Source organism: Filicampus tigris, chromosome 1, assembly GCF_054856515.1.
Source record: "Filicampus tigris isolate MCC_2025a chromosome 1, RoL_Ftig_1.0, whole genome shotgun sequence".
NCBI classification, from domain to species: Eukaryota; Metazoa; Chordata; class Actinopteri; order Syngnathiformes; family Syngnathidae; genus Filicampus; species Filicampus tigris.
The window spans coordinates 12,325,618-12,351,259 of NC_141217.1; the positions used below are offsets into that span (position 1 = coordinate 12,325,618).

The following is a 25,642-nucleotide window of genomic DNA, read 5'->3' on the forward strand; positions in this document are numbered from 1 at the left end:
CTGCTATCTTGTAAGTCATTTTATTTATGTAAGACTACACAGAGAGGACTTTACAGAGAGTGCTTTACAAAGTTAAAAAAAGACATGAGTTAATATCAGTCAGCATAAACACTACTCAAAAGGTTTGGTACTTGGGCTTTGAGATGAGATTTCAGGAAGACCCTAAAACCTATTTTGAGCTCTAAACTTTTCAATGCACACTGTCCCACTGGTAAATGTTCAGTGTTTTTTGTTTTCTAATGTGTGGGCACCAAGCTTATCGTCAGCAGGATGTCAAAGTTACAGGAAAGTCAGAAGTCGACGCCCTTGGAACTGTTCATGAATAAAGCGCCTATTAGGAGTGTTGCGTTCTCGTGTTGTGCAAAAAGTCCCGACACAGCGAACAGCTGGACATGTGCATTCAAACGTTTCCAGAAGGTCAAATTAAATTCACCCGTGATTCTAGTGCACTTTAGGTTCAACCAGAAACTTTACGCAAGGGTCGAATATCACCGACGTTCTGTGTAGTTTTTATATCATTATCAAAGGAACAAAGAAAACAAGTCCAACTGGAATGCTTGCCTAAATAAATTGTTTGCAGAGGGACCGCATACTTGCGGCTCAGCACATTTATTTATGCTAGTCACGGTTTGGCAGTCCCCTGTCCCCATCCGGTGTAACAGCTTTTTGAAAATGTCTACAGAAAAGGCAGCTCTTAGCTGAAATGGAAGTACCTTCCTCAATTTTCACCATTACTTCTTTCGTAGTTTGTTGTTTAGCTCGAGGGAGTCTGTCATCATTCCAAACATAATTATCTACCCGCCCTTTCTGTCAACAAACGATCAACAGAGGGCGGGGACTGTGCGCAGCCAATCCGGTGTGGAGAAATCTCCGTTTCTAATATGGAGAATCACTAGCAAACGCCCTCGCCACAGCCAATCAGCGAGCGCACTGACGCTTACCCCTGAAGTGTACGTATCAAGTCCGCCTGCTTCAACACAGAAGCTGCAAATTGCTCGGTGCTCACTGCGCAGTGTTGTTACAGCATCTCGCGTGTGCTCCGCTTGTCTCGACTCTTATAGTCTTGTTTTTTTTTGGGGGGGGGGGACCACGTTTGAATTAATAGGTGAGTGAAAATCGAGCAATCGCGCCACCGTGGATAGAAACGTAATCATATTAAATGATAGCGCTTAAGCCGTGATCTGTACCTCCGCAGAAGCTGACGCAACACCACTTGCGTGTTTCTTTTAAATGTCTGGGTTGATTATTTGGCAGAAAACGACTATTTTAGCATAACATGTACAATCTTTGAAAAAGGGCGATGCTGTGCGGAATTTTCCCTTTTTGAGAATTAGATCGAGAGGTTATGTTTGTAAATGTGATTTGTTGTGATGCAAGATTGCAACACCGGAAGCATCTGCCTTTTACTGACGCACTACCGGCTTCCAAACACGTGGAGGTCTTGTTCTATGTTTTCATTTAACACGTTGTGTTTCTTTGGTCTGCATTCCTGCTATTCATGGTTATCCCCTTTGTTATGTCTGTCTGGGTTGCTGCGTTGTGCTTTCCGCTGACTGTGCAGACAGGGTTTTTTCTTTTTTTCAGATGAAAACGACTTTCCCACAAGTATTTGGTATTTCGACATCTGATTATGCCTCCATAGAGAAGTTAAGGATAACACAAATTGTATCTGGTTTATCCTCTTTGGAGCATTTAATTCCAAATTGTAAACATACAAAATCGATCATCCCTGTTTAAACATACACGTGTAACTGAGCGCTATATGCAGTTGTTCCCTGAACGGCAGATCAAGTTTCCTCGTGTCGCCAATGCCACTGAAATTAGCAGCTTGACCTGCACTGAATGACATATGTTCCAATGATGCAGTTGTGCTTATACATTTACATACTTTTGCAAAATTTGTAACGTGCGCACCATTCTTTGAGAAATAACGTGTTAGGTAAAATACATTTGTTTTTAATGGGATTCGAAGTAAACTGTAATAATGTATTTCATAATGGAACAATTAACAATAACCAAACAACACATAGGGTGACCTTAAGTCCCGATGTAAATTATTTTTGATGCGTCCCGTAAATTGACTCGCTGTCCCGCATGTATGATCGGCAAGCACCAATTTTCAAACGTGCGTCTAAAATCTTGTCTTTTATTAAACGCCTGTGTGCTGAGAGGAGACAACACACAGTTGGAGGCTATTATGGGGGCGGGTCTCGGGCTGTGTGTGTGTGTGTGTGTGGGGGGGGGGGGGTACGGTGTTCGGGCGGGTGTGACTGTCTGCGTGACTGTGACTGCGCGACCGTGAGAGGCAGGGGTATGCTGTCAATCAAACAGCCAGGCGCACATGCGGGCAATAGTTGTTTTTAAAGATACGCCTACCAAAAACAAGCATTTTAGCGACGCGCTCCAGTAATTTGTGATGAATCATTGAAAATGGAGGACTCTAAGGAAAGTAAGAAGACTGCGAAGAAAATGAAATGCAGTTACAACAAGGTCTGGGAACTCGTTGTCCATGGGTCCATGAAGCCAGTGAAAGACGAGTCAGATAAAGCTTTCTGTGAACTTTGTGGCTGCTGATGCTGTTCTGGAGAAAACTGAAAGACTTGAGTTGTGATGGACATAACCGAAAGTGTTTCGTCAGTGCTTTCCTTGGTTCTGAAAGTGCATAGTGCTGCTATGGTGGACACGTTTGTTTACAACTAAATTGATTGTAGTTACAGTATTGTTATCTCCTGACTATTTTTGATATACTTCTTGTTTTATGCTGTGGCTGTTTAATTTGAAAACAATTTGAATTGAAGTAGTTGCAGTAGCCTGTCTTTGTTTGGATTTTACTGCACTTCAGGCTCTACATGTTGACTTGAGTTTTGACAAGGTTCTATTGTGTGAGTGTGACTATTGTTAAAATGCATCTATCTCAAGATATGAAGAGAATGACTAATTTCAGCCTTTATTGTGAGCTCCGATTGCAAGGGCGGAGCGATGGGTGGGCCTGGGTGGCACAGGCCTGGGTGGCACAGGCCCACCCAGATTGACAGACTGCTACCCGGTGAGATTCATGAAAAAAATATACTTTTACATTTTTTGTAAATTCTTATGAAATGATTTTTGAATTTGTGTTTCGTTGTGTTTTTTTTTATTGTATTGACTATTAAGAATGGTATATTTGTGGTTGTCTAAGGAAGATCTGAACTTCATATTATTCAGTTTGTCATTTTATTTGAGTATTTGTGTACAAACAATCCAAAGGTTTTCACAATATGTCCCCTCTAATGAAATTCATGTGTTTATAAAGCAAATATGTGCTGAGAAAGTCAACAATAACAACAGTCTGGGCTGTGTGGAAAAAAACAGCCAGGATTTAATCATTGTTGGCATGACTGGACATGAATGGTTACAAAATAATTTCAGTGTGCTTGTTTATTGTGCGGCCTTTTTGGTATTCCGACTGTTGCTGAATTGAGACATTTTTTAAACATTTATTTCCATTACATGTTGCTTTTACCTTGTACTAACAGACCATTACTAAGTTTATTCTTGTAATATTGAAAAACATTTTTTTTAAATGTAGTTATTACAACAACAGTTGTCTTATGCATGTGAAGATTCTCTCGACATCCAACTATTTGTGTACAAACAATCCAAAAATTTTCACAATATGTCCCCTCTAATGAAACTCATGTGTTTATAAATCAAATATGTGCTGAGAAAGTCAACAATAACAACAGTCTGGGCTGTGTGGAAAAAACCAGCCAGCATTTAATCATTGTTGGCATGACTGGACATGAATGGTTACAAAATAATTTCAGTGTGCTTGTTTATTGTGCGGCCTTTTTGGTATTCCGACTGTTGCTGAATAATCTCAAATGAGAAATACATGGGCCGTGTCCTTTCTCAAATATGCTTTTTAAAAGGTTGCTCAAAATGTCAATTTTTTCTGGACATTTTAAATAGCACATTACTTGAACATGGCATTTTAATCTAATGTATATATTTTTTTCTGGTTCTTCCAAAGCAAGCAATGCCGTCAGTTCCCATGTCCAAAGAGACCCCTGTCAAAAGCCCCATCTGCCCCCACACTGCCAAGCTACTGCACCAAACCAACGGTGACGTCAAGCTGCGTGAGAGTATGGTACCGCTTAAGGGGCTTGACAGTGCGCCTGCAGTGGAGGATAATGCAGACCCGAACGGTGGCATTCAGAGGAAATGGATCCGTCCGGACATCCCTAGCCGCTGCAAGTGGAGCCTCGGGGCCTCACAGGCAGATTCCCCTCATGCTCAAATCCCACGGTGAGTGAGAAACTTCTCATTTAGTTTAGAAGAAAATGCTTTAATTAAACCAAATTGTGTGGCAGAACAGTCATTGCAAATAGAATAAACAGTTACATTTTTTTTATCATGAATGTGTTTGCTGACACGCCTCTGTTTATTCTTCTTATGCTGACAGAATGGCTGCGCCAAACATTCTTCCAAACATTTTGCACAAGATTGGTGACACTCCCCTGGTGCGGCTCAACAAAATCCCAAAATCATTTGGACTCAAATGTGAAATATGTGAGTCTCCGTGCACACAAGTCACGATTATTATTATCCCATCGTGAGGTGTTTGACACACATTTTTTGTTATGGCCTGAAGATTGTTTTACTGCCCTTATTTAAGCATCTGGGTCCTAGAAGGAGATGGGTTTTGTTGGAATGTTTTGTAGGTCACTAGGGCATAAGGCCAATTAGCAATTTACAACACAACTACTTACTCAATTCTTGGTCGTTTTATCTTTCAAGAAGGTGTCTAGTGTAAATAAAGACTCACACAAGTTGATTGAATTTTCTCGTCAGTTGTCTTTTCCATCTCTGAAGTTCAGGAATCATACAATCAACAGATCTGGGCAGCTTTTCCATCCTCGCGAATGCTCTCACCCAAGACGGGCGAGGGCAGAAAAGGGGCACGATCTAACATGCAGCCCTCACATTTATACTTTCTTTCAAATTCAAACATAATGTGGGCTGGTCTCCTCCCTGACTGTAGGGCTGATCCTCTCCAGCTGGTCCCATGATCAGATCTGGGCATGCTGACTAACACCTTTTACTGATTATCCGTAAATGTGTAATTGCCATATTGGTTTTTGGTTAACTTGTTGGCTAATATAAAGCCATTCATAGAGATTTATATCCTTCACAACTTTGAGGCCGACATAATTTGGATTTTAATAATTTGCAAAAAAAATTAACGTAAAAAGTAGGGCTGTCAATTTAGCGCGTTATTTTCGAAGTTAATCCAACACCCTTTTGAGGGCGTAAATTTTTTTGATCGCATGATTTAAGGTTTCCATAGCAGCCAGCGGCTGCATTGATAAAGGCTGCTGGTCACCATGATCTATACATGTATCTTGAAAAAAAAAAAAGCTGTAGAGTAGAGGAGGCGTTACCTCTGCTTCAAAATATTGACGATGAGGATGAATTGCTCGGCAGACACATGCACGGCTGTGTCCCCCTTAGGGTTGGGCACCGAAACCTCAGAATCGAGTGGAATCGGTTCCATCATTACGGTTCACCCGGAACGTTCAGATTTTAGAATGTCGGTGCTAAGTTTCGATTCCTAGTTAGCCGCCCAGAAGAGCTATGAACAGAGTACGACCGATTAAAAAAAATAAAATAAAAATAAAAATAAAAAATATGCGTAGCAATAGCATGTTAGCTCACGCCGACTCGCGCTCAGCTCCTCGGCTCGCTTCGTCCCGGCCGGCAAGCGTGGTCATCCTGCCCGGCTGGCCTGGCTGGCTCATTTGGCCGACGCCTAGCCATAGAATGACGCAATGCGGCTCATGACCCAAAGTCAGAATCGGCTAAGTATGTCTAATTGCAACATTGAACCAACAAGTTCAACACACAAATGCACATATCCAGCTAATATTTAGCTTAGATCGTACGTAGCTGCAGCATATACATAAATACTGTACATACAGATAAATCCTATGGTTACATAGACTGCTTAGATTAGATAGACCTTCCATGCTTGCCCTTAAAATGCAGTTTTTTCAATTGAAGCGAAAGTCAACCCAAACTTTTTTTTTTTTCAAGAATATGTTCTATGCAGGCCCCCTAGTTCAAACAAGGCATTCTGATTAATATTGTGTTTGTGGAATATGAGTTAAATTGTAAAATCCATCCATTTTTTAGCATCTCAGGGGTCGGCCATTTTATTACTTCAGTCGACTGAAAATGACATCACAGATGCGCTGAGGGCTCAAATAACGACCAATCATGGCTCAGTTTCAGAAAACAGGTGAGCTGTGATTGGTCGTTACGTGAGCCCTGAGCAACTGTGATCATTTTCAGTTGAAAGACGTGACAAAATGGCTGCCCCCAGTGATGACTAAAAACAGGTGGATTAACTCTTATTCCACAAACGCAATATTTATCAGAAAGCCTTGTTTCAACTGGTGGGATTGCATGGAGCATATTCTTAAAAAATAGTTTGGGTTGACTTCGATAAAGTATTTGCATAAGAAAATCAATCCTCTTATTCATGTTAAGGGTATTAAAATTCAAGAAAATAATGGGACAGAAAAATCAAGGAATTTTTTTACAATAAATAAAATATGCGATTAACTACGAGTTAACTATGACAAATGCGATTAACTATGATAAAAAATTTGAATCCCTTGACAGCACTAGTAAAAAGTGCACCTCTGGGGTCGCGATTAACTACGAGTTAACTATGACAAATGTGATTAACTACGATAGAAAATTTGAATCCCTTGACAGCACTAGTAAAAAGTGCACCTCTGGGGTCGCCATAAATTTAGACCCTTTTAGTATAAAATATGGCTAGTATCGGCCCGAGACAGATACCTAGTATTGCTACGCGCCAATACCTAGCTTGGATCGAGAAAAACCCAGAAATTGAGTCACTTGAATCGCTATACAGGTTGGTATAAAGTACTAACCAGAAGTTGTTTACGTTCATCCTCCATAATGTTTTCGTAGTGGCCAAGTGCGAGTTCTTCAATGCTGGTGGTAGTGTCAAAGACAGGATCAGTCTGCGAATGGTGGAGGACGCAGAGAGAGCGGGGGTCCTCAAACCAGGAGACACCATTATTGAGCCCACCTCTGGCAACACTGGTAATTGAGCACACATGTTTGTGTTCACAAGACCGTTCGTTGCTATGACGAAAGGTATTTTAATGAGCTGAAAGCAGAAGCCGTGTAAATCTTGTTTGCTTGTGTTGAGGTATTGGATTGGCTCTGGCTGCAGCTGTGAAAGGCTACCGCTGCATCATCGTCATGCCAGAGAAAATGAGCATGGAGAAGGTGACTTTGTATTTTCCTCACACTCGCTTCCTCTGCACACTTGAGACTTGTTTGCGAACATTCATAAAAATACCCTTTCTCTTTGCAGGTGGATGTCTTGAGAGCACTTGGAGCCGAGATCGTCCGCACACCTACCAGCGCTCGCTTTGACTCCCCCGAATCGCACGTGGGAGTTGCCTGGCGCCTGAAGAATGAGATCCCCAACTCCCACATCCTGGATCAGTACCGCAACCCGAGCAACCCTCTGGCTCACTACGACACCACAGCAGAAGAAATCCTGGAGCAGTGTGACGGTACAGGACATCCACACCATGACAAATCAATTTCAAATACTGCACTCTGATGGCATGTTGGGATTGCTTGCCTGATATTTTTCTCTCTCTCTCAGGTAAACTGGACATTCTGGTAGCAGGAGCTGGCACCGGAGGAACCATTACAGGCATTGCCCGCAAACTAAAGGAACGTTGTCCCAACATCAAGGTAAGTTGTTACTGTATAAGGGGTTACAATTAGGTTTGTTCCGATCCGATCACGTGATTTACAGCTGATCGGGTATCGGGTGAGAAAGATTGTTTTTTATTATTTTCTGAATCTGACTTTAAAAGGTCACAAAGCTACAAAATAATCCAAATGTGCAAATATATTGCCAAATATTACAGTAGTGTCTTAGTTTTATACAACACAGTAGTGTGACTTTTTTTTTCCGGCGCGATGTAGTTTGTGTGCCCCACACACGCACAGACATGTCACTCTCCGCTGCAGACAGCGCATGTCTCTTCTCCTCCGCTGCAGATAGTGAGCGAGGCAGAGATGGAGCGGTGAGTTTGTCTTCATAGCTTGTTTGAAGCAAGAGGCGAACCAAAAGGATACTCCTTAAATTAGTCCGCCTTGCCTGATATAAAGAATTAAGCCATAAGCCAGCCAGCCTCCTCGCAAAACGGCATCGAGTTGAGACGGACAAGTTCGCAATTGTGACATGCCCAAATGACGTAACTTCAAAAACGAGTGTAACGACTGTAAATTATTTACTGACAATCAAGCCGGTTCTCCATCGGTTGCATTTAACGAGGTCATAAATCAATAGCGTCGTTTGTAGAAGTCACGCATGTACGCAGTTGCGTGGGCCATTCATTTTAGCCTGCACAAGCCTTTAAATAACGATGTAAATGTATTGTTTACCATTAAATCAAATGTGTCAAACTGAAAAATCCCTCATTCTATGGTAATGCTTATATGGTCCATTCAACCAAATTGGTGCCATTTGCATGTCCAGGCAATAACATGAAAATACATTTTTACAAAGCGTCCAGCACATTGACATGTATTGTGTTTAACGTTAGCATTCAATTAGTGTAAATGTCATGGCTAAAACCCACTAAGAGTTTCAGTACGAAAAACTGACATGATAAAACACCTTCTGAGATGAAGCAATGCACATTGAGTTGATCAATATGTGTATCACAAAATTTTGTGCTTAAAAAAAAAGAGGCAAAAAATATCAACTTTGAGTATATTTTGAGTATTACAAAAAGGAAGGGGCACTGATTTGGTCTGATGGTCCATAAAATATGAATATATATATATAACAACACATAACATACACATTGATGTATGTAAATTTCTATATTCAGAAAAATCAGATGTACACCTTTTTTTCTTTATGCTTTGCCGACGTATCGGATCGGGGTATCGGCAGATCAGAGATCCGACGTATCGTCAGATCACAGATCTCAAAATCAAAAGACTCGGCCGACTCAGCTTAAGCAGCTTAAGCAGGGAAGCAGGGAAGCCCAGACTCCCTTCTCCCCTGCCACTTCGGCCAGCGCTTCTGGGGTATTCCAAGGCGTTCCCAGGCTGGCCAGGGCACATAGTCTCTCCAGCATGTCACCAAGGAGCTGTCCGGGAGGCATCCTAATCAAATACCCGAGCCACCTCATATGGCTCATCTCGATGTTGAGGAACAACGGCTCTACTCTGAGCCCCTCCCGGATGACCGAGCTATCTCCCTATTTCTATGGGAGAGCCTGGACACCCTGCGGATGAAATAATTTTGGTCGCTTGTATCTGCGATCCTGTTCTTTCACTTATGACCCAGGTGAGGGTAGGAATGTTAATTCACTGGTAAATTGAGAGCTTTGCCTTTCAACTCAGCTCTTTCTTCACCACGACAGATCGATACAGAGTCATCATTACTGCAGACGTCGAGGTCCTGCGTCATTCTTCCCTTGCTCATGTACAACACCCCAGGATACTTTAAGATGAAGTCAACCCAAACATATCTTTATCAAGAATGTGTTTTATGCAGGCCCACTAGTTGAAACAACGCGTTCTCATACATATTGCGTTTGTGGAATAAGAATTAATCCACTCGTTTTTAGCCATCTCTGGGGGCGGCTATTTTGTCACTTCTGTCGACTGAAAATTACATCACAAATGCTCAGGGCTCAGATAACGACCAATCATGGCGCAGCTTCAGAAAGCAGGTGAGCTGTGATTGGTCCTAAGAACGGGTGGAGTTTGCTGCTTAACTCATATTCCACAATGCCGTGTTTAAACTAGTGGCCCGGCATAGAACATATTCTTGAAAAAAATATGTTTGGGTTGACTTCCTTTTTAAAGGGACCATATGGCCGGGATGACCTGTTTTTATCTCAGAAACGATGTGTTTTTGGTCAGGAAAATGGTATTGGCTTGCATTTGCAAATGTTATCAATATTTATTTGTTTTGGAGAAATCAGTAAAAAAAATTCTAATAAAATAAACTACTCTTGTAACGCCTCATTCGAGTCAGCAATATATACTTTGGGCTTTGTCACCATCTCATGGCATCTGAGGGAGTTTCTGGGAAAAACTGGGAGTCGCAAATAGCGGAAAATAGGTTCCACTGAACAAATACAAATTGGATAATTTGTAAATAGCGTGTTAATTGTTACCACTGTGGCAATATTACCCACCAACAAATGTTACAATTACCTGGACTGTAGTTTGTCCTTTGCCCACAGTCAGCTGCTAATGCTTCCGACCCTGACAGGATAAGCGGTTGGATGGATGGACATGGCCAAAAGCCAGCATACGGTTTCCAACCTAACAGCTGGTTGTCACTGTCTGGCCCAACTAAAGATCGTCAAATTGTTAGAAAAATATGATGTGTCAGCTATCAGCTGGAACTAACTTTTGAGACTGTGTGTGTAGATTGTTGGTGTGGACCCAGTAGGCTCTTGCCTCGCAAAGCCAGAAGAACTAAACAAGACGACTAAGACTCAGTACGAAGTGGAGGGCATCGGCTACGACTTCATTCCTACTGTACTTGACAGATCAGTGAGTTGCACCGGCCATCGCTTCCTGAATGCTTTTTTTTTGTTTTTTCTTTTGTTTTTAATTTGTGATAACTGATGTCTTCATTTGCTGTTGTCAGGTTATTGATACCTGGTACAAATCCAATGACGAGGAGTCCTTCAATATGTCTCGGCTGCTGATCAGGGAAGAGGGCTTGCTGTGCGGTAAGCGCTTGCACCTGCCAACCAGACACATACTTGAAGTAACAGTAAACATTGCAACCACCGTGCTAGCTTATATCGGCAATGAACGAATTTGTGTGTTAAACAGGGGGAAGCTCCGGCACTGCCATGGCAGCTGCCGTCAATGTTGCCAAAGAGTTGAAAGAGGGACAGCGCTGTGTGGTTATCCTTCCAGACTCCGTCCGAAACTACATGTAAAGCATCATTAAGTTATAAAGCGGGCCAGTACAGTGGCCTGCGTGGTTTGGACTGCTGCCCAAAAAATAGGCAGGCTGTTAGATCAGGTTTTGGACATTTGTTCAAAATTCTCCATATTTTTCTACTGTCCACCCTCTGCAATTATTTTCCTTATTTTAACATGAACACTTCTAATGTACCATATTTGCTGTAGTTTGGGGTTTTACAGCTGGTGTTAGCGTTTATTTATGTAATTTGGGCTGACGTGGGGGTGTATTCTTCACTGATAGGTGTATTTCAGTGATGTCAAGCACCCATTGACAAGGTATATCCAATCTGTGCGTTTACATTGTTCTCACATAGGGCGATGTGTATCTGATTATTTTTCCACATTTAGATTAAGGCTGACTTTGATGCTACAATGAATCATATCTGAATTATACCACTTGAACCAATGAAATGTAAATCCAGCCTATGCGTTCATCCTGTGATTGACAGATGATCAGTCTCAATCTCCGTGACCCTGAAAAGGATAACCAATATAGAAAATGGATTGCTTATAGCTTGCAGCATGATTTCTAAAGTTATAAGGGTCCAGAAGTTTTTTTTCCCCCACCAATATATCAAATCAACTTTGAATTAATGATGCACTCTGATCACATTGGATTAGGATAAATTAATTTAAAAATTCCTTCTACAAGGTCCAAATTCCTGAGTGACAAATGGATGGTGCAGAAGGGCTTCCTGAGCGAGGAGGAACTCATGGTGAAAAAACCCTGGTATGTTACATTTTCATCCCGAGAAAATCTCAATGTGCATTCCTTTCATATATAAATAAAACATTCATTAGTATGATGTCTCTCCTTGGTCAGGTGGTGGAACCTGAACGTCCAAAGTTTGAACCTGTCCGCACCTCTCACTGTCCTGCCGACTGTCAGCTGCCAGAAGACGATCAAAATCCTCAAAGAGAAGGGCTTTGACCAGGCGCCTGTGGTGGATGAATCAGGGTGCGTGACCTTGGAGCACACAAACGGCAAACGTTTGCCACGGTGAAATGTTTCATTGTGTGTTTGTGTGTAGGGTCATCCTGGGCATGGTGACTTTAGGGAACATGCTGGCGTCTATACTTGCAGGGAAAATCAAGCTGTCTGACCCGGTTAGCAAAGTGCTCTACAAGCAGTTCAAACAGGTTAGACAAAATGATTGTGTTTGACTGAAAAGCCTTAGGCTCCCTATGAAATCGGACTCTTAACTGGATTATTTTGTTTTCATAGTTCTCTTTAAGTCAAACACATTAAGCCTAAATTTGCCTAAACATATTTTTTTTTATTGATTATTGTTTTGTGTTGTTTCATGTTTTCTTTCTTTCATTGTCCCCCTGCCTCATAATTTCAGATCCGCCTGTTGGATAACTTGGGAAAGTTGTCCCGAATTCTGGAAATGGATCACTTTGCCCTTGTGGTTCATGAGCAGATCCAGTGTAAGTTGTCTAAACATTCTGGCACCTAATAGTAGTGTGGAAAAAATACATATATTTGATTTAGGTCACACAACTTATTATACATACATATTATACATTGTTCGTTCATTGTAGGTTTGGCAAAATATCCCAAGGTTGAAAAAAAATGGCAACATTTCTTCAGTAAATTTGTTGACATGGTAAAATTGGCTCATTGTAGGGGTTGATCTACCTCATGCAGTGAGGCCCCCACATTCCCCTGGGCCAATGGTGAGCCCGACTTTCGTTCTCACAACAATCAGTGTGTTGGAACTCACGGGCACCATCCCACTGGCCATTGGCCGTTGCCTCTTCGGCCTCACTCAGCGTAGGGTATTTGCGGTAGCTGCTTGCTTCCACTATCAGAAGCGCAGCTCAGAGTGTGGACAAAATAAGCGAGCGCCCCAAATAAAGTGTTGTTGTGGGGCAAGGTCACATCGCCAAACACAAACATCCCCCACCCCGTCGGCAAGGGGTGAGCATTTACACATACACCAGTAGAGAGGGAGTGAGAGAGATTTAGCCACTGTGTTTACTCTGGTGTGGATGCATTTTTTGCCATGTTGGATAATGTGTGTTGTTCTCAAAAAAAAATAATAATAATTGGCCCCCAAGAACAACAAGAGTCCCTCACCTGTGACGGGACACTGTGCCTTACTAAGAATAATTGAGATACAAAAAGAATGTTAGCTCATTCACTGCCATTGACGAATTTGTCTTTTCACAGTCCAGCCATTCAATCCCAGGAACTTCTTTATATTTTTTTTCAAATGTTTTCAAACATTAGGGTAAAAGAGGGTCTGAAAATGTCTGGCAGGAATAAATAAACTTAACATTGTACATGTTTCTCAATGTGCCAAATATTCAGTAGTTTGTTTAAAAATAAACTAGTGTTCAATGTATAAACCAAAAAAGAGTCATTTTAGAGCTATCATTTTAATTGACAATTCCGGGCTGTCAAGATGGTGGTGAAGTCGGGCTCATTGAAAAGCATTGAATTTTGGGTCGTTGTTATTGAAGTCCAAAATAGCTAGGAAAGAAGACAGTGCACTTTATCACGCTTGAGAATGCTTCTACAAAGCACTGCGGTGTTGTTTATCTTCCATTCTGAACCGTCTAGTTCCACTTTCTTCACTCCGTTTACCCACCTTCTCCGACGTTCAGAGTCCACACAGTAATATAGAATGATAGTTTAGTTTCCATCATGTTACGGTTGGACTGTCCAACCGCACATCATCATCTAGGCATGCGAGCTTTATATTGTAGTCACAGGCAAAAGCAATACAATATGGTGGGATGTTTTCACTGACTAAGATGCATTGTATCGTGAAATGCACATATGTTCGAAATTGTCAATACCTTGATACAGCAATATTTTTGCTCGCTGCTATCATACCGTCAGAGTCTAATATTGGCCCATGCGTAGAGATGACATTGGATTATAACTTGTGAAGCCAGCTTCATCACCAGGACACAGAAACACACTTCTCAATTCATGTAGCGGTGTGGTGCATGACATGGTCAAGCCCAGAATACATGCCCAGTCCCACCTCACACACTCTTAGCGAATGCTCATCTGTGCTAACACTGCAGCGCTGGAACTTGCCAGCCTTTTTGATCATGTCATTGGCTGAGGAACTTGGTGTGGGGTGATTATTCTGTTAAATAATTCCACTGTTTCCCTACAGTGGAGCACAATTGATGAACGGCTCGCTCGCAGCTACATTTACAAAGGCCGATAAGATTTACGTGTGTTAGGCAGGCCCTTGAGAGACCCAACTATTTGTATACAAATATCCATCCATCCATTATCGATACCGCTTATCCTCACAAGAGTCGCGGGGCGTGCTGGAGCCTATCCCAGCTGTCTTCGGGCAGTAGGCAGGGGACACCCTGAATTGGTTGCCAGCCAATCGCAGGGCACACAAACATCCGCACTCACAATCACACCTAGGGGCAATTTAGAGAGTCCAATCAACTTACCATGCATGTTTTTGGAATGTGGGAGGAAACCGGAGTACCCGGAGAAAACCCACACATGCACGGGGAGAACATGCAAACTCCACACAGGGAGGCCAGCCGGGATCGAACCCACGACCTCTGAACTGTGCCTATACAAATATCCAAAAATCAATTTTCTATGAAATGTCTGATTTTAAACAAGACTTGTTTTTTTTCTCTTTTGTTCTACTTCTATTTCAGACTTGACAGACGGCTCCCCCATTTTAAAGCAGATGGTCTTTGGGGTGGTAACCGCTGTTGACCTGCTCAACTTCGTCACAGGCCGTGAGCGGAGGGAGCGATCTTTGTCTGAGTCAACGGACGAGCTGTGACTGTGAATGGTGCAGTGCAGTACTGGTTTAATTTTTTCTGAAATATGGTATTTGGGATCCATTTTTAACTTTATTGTAACATCTGGCACGTCATTCATATTGCTTGAGGTTGGGTCTTTTATGTTTGTTTGAAGAAATTGGTTGTTACGGAGGAAATCTGCTTGCTGTGCAAAAAGAAAGTTGCTTGTTCCGGTAGAAAGCTTTTGTTTACTATTATTGTAAATGGTTGAGACTTATGTTTGGGAAAAGGGATATAAGAATGAAGACTCTTACATTTCTCGTAAATCAAGATTTGACAAACTGGCATTTAATGTTGATCTTCATTTCTAGTTACAGTGCACTGTTACAGTGTTTGCTGCTTGTGCGTGTTTGCAAAAATAAAAATAAAAAATTGAATATCCTACACAAGGTCTTTCTGCGTTCAACACAATGCCGCTAGTTTTGAGGTGTTGGAGGGAAAATAGTTTTTGTTTACTCATTGTAATGTAACTGATGTTGATGGTTCAATAAAGTTGGTGCATTGATTTTCAACTTGTATTCAACAAATCTTAGCCATGTATCTGTAGATTTTCTGTAGAGGACCAAGAGTGCCCAACTCAAATAAATATAAAGTAATAATGAAATGTGTCTTGAAGTATCTATTTCAATATTAGTTCCGTATTTATTTTTTAGTATTTATTTGAATGGTCATTTAGATTTATTCTTTCATTTTTTCAACCTCTAAAAATTATATAATGTAATCAAATATTGAAATATAAAAATGGATTGAAATAAATGCTTGAATTAAATATTGAAATTAAATTGCAATCAATGTTTGGATAATTAAAATTTTGATATAGCTAAACATGTCATGGCCCATTTATGTGTTTCGTTTTTTATTAATGATTCTATAATGGTTTAAAGTTTTCCATAGACTGCCTTCTTTACTTTTTCGTTTCACGTGTGTGTGTAGTGTCAAGATTGTGAACAGGAGGCGCTCTTTGAAAAAAACAAGGATTTCTTTCAGGATTTGTTTGACGAGGGAATATGACGTCACCACCCCTGCATCCTAGCAACAGAAAAGAAGGCGCAGCAAAGCGGAAGGAAGCTAATAGCTCAGTGCCTCGTTCGCAATGTAAACATGTTAATCGGTTTGATATTACGCTCTTTTAAAACCAGACTCTCGGTTCATGCTGATGCCAACTCTTACAAGGTAACTGACGTGTGTCGAGACCAAAACGTCTACAAGCTGCGGTTGTCGCCAGCTCGAAGCGCTAGCGTTAGCCGCAGTTAACGGTTTTCGGAGTTTTTTTTTTCTTTTTTGGGATATGTATTCTACGTTTGGGGCTTCACAATTTGGACGATCGCCTAGGTTACAAGTGGAAGTGATGTTAAGCATTTAAATGGCCGCTCATGCTGTTAAGGACTTGTCATAATGTAGTTAGGGTAACGGTCGCCACACAACGCGACTGAAAAGTGGTGGGACTCCTGAGGCTCGATGACCACTTGACTGCAGACTCCCGCACTTGGCCTGACATGTTTAGCCTCATGGCGAATTGCTGTAACTGGCTGAAACGCTGGCGGGAGCCCGCAAGGTAAGCTATTTTTCTTAAAAATATACAACATTCAATAGAATTGTTTTTATTTGGGGCGGCACGGTGATCGACTGGTTAGCAGAGGTCGTGAGTTCGATCCCGGCCTCCCTGTGTGGAATTTGCATGTTTTCCCCGTGCCTGCGTGGGTTTTCTCCGGACACTCCGGTTTCCTCCCACATTCCAAAAACATGCATGGTAAGTTGATTGGACTCTCTAAATTGCCCCTAGCTGTGATTGTGAGTGCGGATGTTTGTCTCTGTGTGCCCTGCGATAGACTGGCAACCAATTCAGGGTGTCCCCCGCCTACTGCCCGAAGACAGCTGGGATAGGCTCCAGCACGCCCCGCGACCCTTGTGAGGATAAGCGGTATCGATAATGGATGGATGGATGTATTTATTTGATCTCACAATTTGTGCATAGCATTGATTTGCAGTTGTCAACTGTGTAGCCTCTGAAAATGGGCTCAAATAATTAACAAGTGGTCAATCATATTTTTAATCCCATTAATAAACATTGCTGTAAATGCGCCACAGTTAACCATGTTAAAAAGTCATTTTACGAAGTAACAGTTGGTGTATACCTCAGAGGACGGTTATGACTTTGAAAGCATCAGCATGTGTAAGCGCCTCATCACAATTTTTCCTTGTCGTTGTATATTTGTTAAACAACAAATCAGAAATTATGGAATGCTGTGGCAAGATGAAAAAATACTATTCACTCCAACCATTGTCCAATTTAGAGTGATTTGGTGAAAGTTAATTTCAGGACAGATTTTCTGCCACTTGGAAAAAACCCCCAACATAATTTGTTGTTATGGGCCACCTAAAAGGATGCAGTGGGTGAGATCTGGCCCCTGTGCTTTGAGTTTGATTCGCGTGGTTTAGGAGTCATACACCTGGGACCACCAACGTTCCAGCCATTTTTAATCTGAGAGTAACCTCTTGGGTACGGATTAGTGTGAAGGGGGCCAAGTTTGATACACACTTATGAAGTAACAAACTATCTTAAATTATGTTGGTGTTAATTCTATTATCTTGTTTGCGCCCACTATCTTGTTGCTGCAAACACTACGATCGGTCATGCGCTGCAATACAGACCTTTGAAGTATACTTTTTTTTAATGTTATAATTTCCGAATGTGTGTCAATGCAATTGTGTTGTAAGTGCTGCTTTTAATTTACCAACCGATTAATTAATTAATTGAGAAGAGTAACTCCCCAAAAAGCTGACGCATCTTGCAGGACAGCTATTTTTCGAGTAGCCCTGCAGACTACTCGTACTTGGGGGCTACTTGGTGTACAAGGGCACCATGTTTGTGACCCTGTCATACACTGACAGGTGCTATTAAAAACACTCAACATGCAGGCTCAAGACTGAAAAGAAATTCAGCACTCAGATTAAGGACAAAAATGCCACAAGTAATAATAGAACAAATTCATGTGTTCTAGACCTACTCCATATGTAATGTACTCTGAGACAATTTAGGATGTGGTTTGGTGCTATATAAATAAAATGTAATGCAATTTAATTGGAACATTTTGGTGACAACTTTTACAAGCAGTATTTGTGATGAAATTAGACTACAAGTATCGGTATATATATTGTATGCGTGTGCAGTAGTCAAACTCTGTAACTTGTGGTATTCTCAAGAAACATTCTTTTATTGCTTTAGACTCACTTTATATTGTAGTTAAAACACAGAGAGATAACATGGCATCCATATTCCTCCGTGTTTATGTCCATTAGGCTCTGTGTACTTCTTTGTCCCTTGTTTATTCTTTATCCCCCTAAAGTTCAGTTTGGGACACCACATGCCTAAAATCATGACAAGCTGTTACTTGAAAACAGTGTTATATTTGAGTTAATCGTTACACTAAACGGTGTTAAATTTGAGTTAAACGAAGGCCATGTTCAAGTAAAATTGTGTTTTTGAACAATAATTGGGTCAAATAAAACATCATCATCATCATCATCATCACAAGTCTCAATTATCAGTATTCAGTATCGACAAGTACTCAAATGTATGTGTGCATCCCTTGCTAAAATACATTTCATTATATCAGTGAGTCGCAAATTGTGGTACGTGAGCTCTCCCTAGTGGCACATTAAAGAATTACTCAATTAAATGCAAATAATATAAAATACATGAAATATAGCCAAACTTATTAGTTGTTGTTGTTCCCCTTTTGGCCTATGCCTTCAGGGGCCGCCACAGCGAATCAATTGCATGCTTGATTCGCATCTGTGATTTGGCAAGCGTTTTACGCCGGATGCCCTTCCTGACGCAACCCTCAGTAGCAGGGCACACACACACACAGACACCGTCACTGAGTGGGAACCGAACTCACGCTGCCCGCACACAACTCAGGCGTGTGTACCCTACACAATCAGTGACTAGCCAAACTTATTAGAATGAATGAAAAAATCTTGACAATGAAGGGGGGTACAAATTAAAGTACAGTTCAGTTGTATTTGTACTATTAAGTACAATACCTGTTCACTAAATCTTGGTTTGTTTTTAAACATTCTCGTACAACTTGTATTTTACTTATCTGCAATACATTTGAATTGAATCATTTATTTCTAATTGTAATTAAATTTACAGTTTTTTTTCATTATTCATTATTTTTCTATATTAAAGCACAGTTAAATGTTTGTTAATGTGAACTCAGTGTGAAGCGCTTTGAGTGCCTTTAGGTGGAAAAGCGCTATACAAGTGAAAGACCATTTACCATTTAAATATTGCTATTAAATGTTGTTGTTGTTATCCTTTCGGCTTTTCCCCTCAGGGGTCGCCACAGCGAATCAAGTGCAGGCATGATTCGTAGTTTTTGGGAATAATACCTCTGCCTCATTTTTTTATAAACGCTTAGGCCTACTGCACTACTTTATTTTGATATTGGTTATTACGGTGTTTTTAATTTTTTTTTTTTAATTTGACTCATTTTTTTCTTTTTAGGACCACTGTTTTGGACAGGATTGTTGTGCCACAAATTCCGATCACTCCATTTAGGCATTTGTGAAGATTTGCTTTGTAGGGAATTTTCTAAACAAGCATTTTGTTTTGAAAATCACCAGCCATGGCATAATATACAGTAGAAGTGTATAGTGTAACGATGCATTATTTTATTTTTTACAGGTTCCTGTATTGTACTCTTCTCTTAGTTTTGATAAGTTTCAAATTTATTCCCCTGACACCCCCCCCCCAAAAAAAGTGGCATATACAGCAATAGAGAATCATAACGTAAGGATAAAGGTTTGCGCACAACCCACGTGGTACATGTGAGGAATCTGATCCTGTGGATTTAGTCGAAAATCCTGATCTAATCCCACAGTCAAGTCTGTTCGGCAAGTCTCCTTCGACACATTACGGCGAGGGGCTTGCAACGTCGAATGTGAAGGTTTATGTGGTCGCAGGTAGTGGGCGCTCATTATATCGGCTTTCCGTGGATTTACATTATGAAGCAGCTCCGATGAAGGCCAGCTGGCTCCAGAGAACGGTTAGATGGATTAAGTGCTTGATGTCCATTCGACTCAAGTGTCAAAGTTAAGTATGAAGAAAGGAGACAAATGAACAGAGTGTATACAGTATGTGCTTACTGTCAGCTTGGAGACATCCCTACAATCCTAAATTTGCTATAAATGCCTACCGTTTATCTTTGTCACTTGATGAGCGCCTAAATTTTGCATGTTGGAGCGTCAAACTGCGTTTTCATTCAGCACACACTTGTAATAATTGTCCATTAAAAGGCTTATGGTGTACAGTGGTGCCTTGAAATGTGAGCTGAATTTGTTCCATTACCATGCTCGTACCTCAAAACAATTTTCTCAAATCACCTTTCCCCAATGAGATGCATGGAATTGCCAATAATCCGTTCATGCTTTCCCCTGCGTTTTTATATAAGGAAAAACAGCACTATTGTGCTTTATAAAAGAAAACCTGAGAAATAACAAATGTAAAGATTTCAACAGTTTGTGCATCATGATTTAATGCTGCAATCCAATTATTATTTGTGCTGCTGCTTCTGTTGTGCCAACCGCGGCCACCGCCCGGAAGGTAGTATAATACAGTCATGTAATTTCACAGTTTTTCTAACTGGCTTATCTATGCCTTCCAATGCGATAACTAAGTGTCAATGTCTCTTGCTGATGAGTTGGAATATGAGTTTATTAAGAGTGAAGTGTATTGATTGTTAGTAATTTCTTCTCCTACAGAAAAGTGACTCTGGTGATGGTGGGACTGGATAACGCCGGAAAGACGGCCACAGTTCGAGGCATCCAAGGAGGTTTGGACACCTGGTTTCCAGTGCTTTTCCATCTGTTCTTTGACATATTTGTCCTTGCTAACCTTTGACTTTTGGTTTTCAGAGAATCCCCAGGATGTTGCTCCCACTGTGGGGTTTTCCAAGGTTGACTTGAAGCAGGGAAAATTTGAGGTCACCATCTTTGATCTGGGTGGTGGGAAGAGGATCCGCGGTATATGGAAGAATTACTACTCGGAATCACACGGTGTGGTGTTTGTGGTGGACTCCAGCGATGTGCAGCGGATTCAGGAGACGCGAGAGACCATGGCGGAGGTTCTGCAGCACCCGCGCATCGCCGGGAAGCCTGTGCTTGTGTGAGCGGACGCACCGGAAGTCAAAATCTTTTGAAGTTGGATGTAAAAAAGAATCAGGGTTTTTTTCTGGCTGGAATTGTGGGAGAGGTGCATGCATGCGCTTGTATGGCGGTGGGGCTACGTTTCAACAAGCACTTTTCTTTGAAGGCCTCTGAAGTAATTAACATCACTTTCCTTATATAATAGCCTTAATCGTTTCTTTCCAGAAAAACTGAATCAAATTCTGTTTATATTTATCAATCATTTCATTTCAGGGATTGAATTGAATGATCGGTTTAACTAAGCATGTAGCCAACTTTAGCAGAGGTGGCCAGCATCATGAGGAGATGTTTCAGGCAACCATATTTGTTTTTGTTTCAAAATATGACGTAAGGCATGGGCGTCCAAACCTTTTGCAAAGGGGGCTGGATTTGCTGAGGTGAAAATGTATGGGGGCTGACCATTCAGCTTCAAGTTTAATTTTTCATGGCATTTGTTACCAGTCAACTTATCATAGTTTGCATGTTTATTCTGGCAGTGAATTCCTTGAAAACAGCTACAGTCTCTTAGCAAACTAGGCGGACACAGTTGTGTTGTATTTCATTTAAACAATATATTTCCACTTGTCCTGGAAGCAACGGCCCTCTCTGTCAACTTTCTTTGCCAGCTTTTTATTTTGTACTGTGGTCAACACTGCTGACGGGCCATGCGTTATTAATTTCATGCCAGGGCCTGCGGGCAGGTGGAATTTTGAACACGAGCTGTATTTGGCCCCTGGGCCTGACTTAGAACATGCCTGACCTAGGCCATTATTTTCATTCTCAAGTCTGAAATCACATAAATCACAGTGATTTTGGTGTCATTTTGCTATTGTTGGCTTCATATTTTTCGAAGAAATCACAAATGCTTGGTTGCAGGAGGAACAATATTTACGTGCTTAAGAATCTACACAATTGTTGGGCACATTTTCTCTTTATAAATAAATACACATATAAAAATACATAATTCTCAGCTGTTGTTCAACAGCTTTGGATTGCAGTCGGAAATGACACCATGATAGTGCAATGCTTGTCAATGTTCACAATTTCAGAGGTTTTAGAGTACGAGGCGGCTGTCAATTAGACAGAGGTTGCTGCCTCCAACTTTTTAAATGCAGGAAAATGCCTGTTTTCACTTAGCTCTTGCCTCTGCTTCCAGACTTGCCAACAAACAGGACCAGGAAGGAGCACTGGCCGAAGCAGACATCATTGAGAACCTGTCGTTAGAGAAACTTGTTAATGAGAACCAGTGTCTCTGTCAGATCGTAAGTGTTTCTGCACCTGCTGTGCAATGGCCGTTGAGTGACATGAGCTTTGCCAGTTATAGAAATCACAGCTTCCTTTGTATAGTGAGTGCCCTTGCCTACTTCAACTTGGCAGCGCTAAACAAACACTTTGTATTGCCTTTCCAGGAGCCGTGCTCCGCAGTTCTGGGTTACGGCAAGAAGGTTGACAAATCCATCAAAAGGGGTTTGAGCTGGCTGCTCAACAACATTGCCAAAGACTATGAGGCCATTACTGAGCGTGTGCAGAAAGACACAGCGGAGCAACGTGCTCAGGAAGAGCAGGATAAGAAAGAAAGAGCAGAGCGAGTCCGACGGATACGAGAAGAGAGGTGAGCGAGGAGGTGTGGCAAGATACATTATGTATCATGCACTCTTACCCTACCCAAGAATAGAAGACAATATCTGTCCTTGCTCTCTACAACCAAAGGGTAATGAATTTTTTTTCCCACCTCTGTGAAGGGTAAACACATTTGACCCTATTATTTTTGATAACAGCACCCCAAAGATGTGTGTATGAAGGTGCCAAAAGGTTAATGCATGTTTTTTTCTAGAGAGCAGAAAGAGAGGGAGGAGGCAGAACGGGAGGGCAGGCAGGTCTGCGAAGAGGAACCTGATGAAGAAAACATGGCCAACCCCTTCCAGCCGATTGAAAATGTCATCACTCAGGTGTGAAAAGGCTACCGAACATGAAAACAAGGCTGTGTGTGTGCGAACAATTTCTCTTGCATCATAAATTTAATTCAGAGCGGGGATAAAGCAAATGAGAAAAGGCAACAAGAGCTGCAGCAGCGCACGGTTAACAGTCCCAAGGCAGGCGGTGAGTACGAGGAGGAGGAGAATCACAAAGAGAGGGGCGATGCTGAACAAACTCCGGATAATTCCAGCTCAAGTAAGTGTGTTGGCACCTTTTAGAATGGTAAACGTCTGCAGATTTTCATTGAATATCACTTTTGACGCACACTGACTGTTAGTATACATTTCAACTACTGTACACACACCATCGAGTGGTGAAAAATGAGATGAAGGCAGTGGCCACTTGTGAAGAACTTTTGCCAAAGTAGCATGTGGCTTTTTTTCGGTGACACTTAATGGGAATCATTTAAATGTTTTTTTTATTTTTTTTATTTCACCCTCTTGGATGAAATACTCGAACAATAACGTCCAGACAGCCTTATAGACATGTTTTCAAATATTCAAAAAGAAATTGATGCATTTTTTTTCCAACGGTGGTGATTCTCCCCATCGTTCTCCTCATCATTCCAAATGTATTGCGCTGCATTTTGTCACAGGCACGGCCACTGAGCAAAGCAGGAAAAAGGGGAGAAAATTGTACCTGAAGAGGAAGCACCGTGTGGACCCACTGAATACGGAAGAGGAGCAAGCGGAGAGACCCACACCTCCACCCCTGCCAGGTTTGTCTTTTCCACGTCACACGTTCGCTTCTCAACTTGATTTGCACTATCCATCCATCCATTATCTATACCGCTTATCCTCACAAGGGTCACGGGTGCGCTGGAGCCTATCCCAGCTGTCTTCGGGCAGTAGGCGGGGGACACCCTGAATTGGTTGCCAGCCAATCGCAGGGCACACAGAGACAAACAAACATCCGCATTCACAATCACACCTAGGGGCAATTTAGAGTGTCCAATCAACTTACCATGCATGTTTTTGAAATGTGGGAGGAAACCGAAGTTTTGATTTGCACTAATGATGGTCAATTTTTTTTTTTTTTTCATTTCTTGATGAAACTGAGGAGGGAACAAGTAGCCACTATTGCATTTTAGACTGTCGGCTGTTAGCATTCGTTCCTCATGCTTCGAATATCCTGAGTGCAGTGGTGCCTTGAGATTCGAGTTTAATTCTATCCATGACTTCGCTCAAAACAGTCAAATCTCCAATTACCTTCCCAAAAATCAGATCACTTGTATCTCAAGGCACCACTGTACCGTATAAACGTGTACGTGTGTGTGTATAGCGTGTCAGTGTTTCCTAACCTTTATTGAGCTGGGGGAAATATTTTACTTTCTCACTGCACGTCACCAAGCAAAGATGTCACGTAAGGTCTAGAGTACACAGTATACGGAAGTAAAGACGTTCTCGTCATAACCTACTGACAAGTGTACTTGCTCTTGTGTGAAATCTGAGCCTATTTAATTACAAAGATAATCTGTTGTATGAATAGCAACAAGATTATACACAGGTTAATTGTGCCGCCCGCCATCCAGTGGACCAGCGTTTAATTGTTCTGCCTGTCACTACAAGTTGCTGGCGCAGGTAGAACAACGAAGGTAATATTGGTAGTAAATAAATCATTTTCCGACCAATTAAGTGGATCTATAACAGAACAGTCATGTACAGTGGTTGGGAATCACATCTGAAAGGTACTTTATTTTCCCTGATGAATCCTTCAATGTTCTACCGCTTTTGTTTTTCTATTGTAGTTGGATGGGCGTCACCTAAAGTTTCTAGGCTGCCCAAACTAGAGCCTCTCTGGGACTCAAAAGCCTCTGGTAAAAACAGCCGTGTCGAGAATCGAATTCATCGTTTCATTTCATTTTTGAACAACTTTCATCTAATCTCATGCTTGCAAACAATAATTGCGCTTTCATTCACTAATGCTTAGAAGTCTTTTCTCTTCCGAGTAATAATTGGAGAGCTGTTGTTGTCATTATAGGCAACATTTCAGTTTGGCACTGCAGAGGAAACACTGAAGCCGTGCTTTAACTCTTAATGCCGCTGACCCTCGACAGCGTCGAGCTTGATCATCTCCAACAACTTGTTGGTCTTTACATTCATTCATTCATCCGTCCGTCCAGCCCATCTCCATGCAGCATCTTCACCCTCTGATCCCATTCTGTTTTGAGTAATGCATGCATTTATTTCACGATGAACTGGCTGTGTAGTAACTTAGCCAAGCTCTCTCTTCCGCTCCGCAGAGTTTTACAAGAGGCCACTCCCACCTGTCGCAAATAAGCCACAGCCAAACAGTGACACATATGATGTGGTTTTTTAACCTCATTTACTGATTGGACCCACCCCCAAATCACGGCTGTCCCCTTTTGCTTTCTGTCCCAAGCAAGTGGAGTGTAAACAACACTCTGCAGCAGTCTGCAGCATGTCTGGGAAAGACCTGCCTGGGAGCATCGAAGTGCGACGTAAAAGAGAAAGGAGCAACACGGAGAAGGATGCTGTGTTCGGAAGCCATAAAACTGTGGTTTCACAGGCTCGCATCAAAATGTACACGTTTACTATACAGTTGTTTATTCCTGTATCATATGTTTTTACTATGTTATTAAACAAAAATGGAACACTGA

General features: G+C 41.6%; 2 protein-coding genes across 7 annotated transcripts; both read left to right on the forward strand.

Annotated features, from left to right (window-relative positions):
* The first annotated feature begins 939 nt into the window (after nucleotides 1-939).
* cbsa (cystathionine beta-synthase a) lies at nucleotides 940-15,457 on the forward strand. Its single transcript, XM_086024232.1, has 15 exons — nucleotides 940-1,105; nucleotides 4,013-4,287; nucleotides 4,445-4,551; nucleotides 6,985-7,119; nucleotides 7,229-7,308; nucleotides 7,397-7,601; nucleotides 7,697-7,788; nucleotides 10,501-10,626; nucleotides 10,724-10,808; nucleotides 10,915-11,020; nucleotides 11,705-11,782; nucleotides 11,876-12,010; nucleotides 12,084-12,192; nucleotides 12,399-12,483; nucleotides 14,704-15,457. Exons 2-15 carry the CDS (start codon nucleotides 4,019-4,021, stop codon nucleotides 14,832-14,834), a joined length of 1,743 nt encoding a protein of 580 aa, XP_085880358.1. The 5' UTR covers nucleotides 940-1,105; nucleotides 4,013-4,018; the 3' UTR covers nucleotides 14,835-15,457.
* Nucleotides 15,458-15,861: 404 nt separating this feature from the next.
* arl13b (ADP-ribosylation factor-like 13b) lies at nucleotides 15,862-25,642 on the forward strand. 6 transcript variants are annotated; one of them, XM_086024441.1, is made up of 10 exons: nucleotides 15,862-16,408; nucleotides 20,623-20,693; nucleotides 20,776-21,025; nucleotides 22,202-22,307; nucleotides 22,455-22,657; nucleotides 22,880-22,994; nucleotides 23,073-23,217; nucleotides 23,618-23,740; nucleotides 24,770-24,838; nucleotides 25,265-25,404. In XM_086024441.1, the coding sequence occupies exons 1-10, from the start codon at nucleotides 16,350-16,352 to the stop codon at nucleotides 25,339-25,341; spliced, it is 1,218 nt and encodes a 405-aa protein (XP_085880567.1). In that variant the 5' UTR covers nucleotides 15,862-16,349; the 3' UTR covers nucleotides 25,342-25,404. The 6 variants fall into 6 exon arrangements, with proteins under 6 accessions (XP_085880567.1, XP_085880639.1, XP_085880494.1 ...); XM_086024513.1 differs by lacking the exons at nucleotides 15,862-16,408; nucleotides 25,265-25,404 and adding exons at nucleotides 19,737-19,952; nucleotides 25,405-25,642 and having other exon boundaries at nucleotides 20,621-20,693; XM_086024368.1 differs by lacking the exon at nucleotides 15,862-16,408 and adding an exon at nucleotides 19,737-19,952 and having other exon boundaries at nucleotides 20,621-20,693.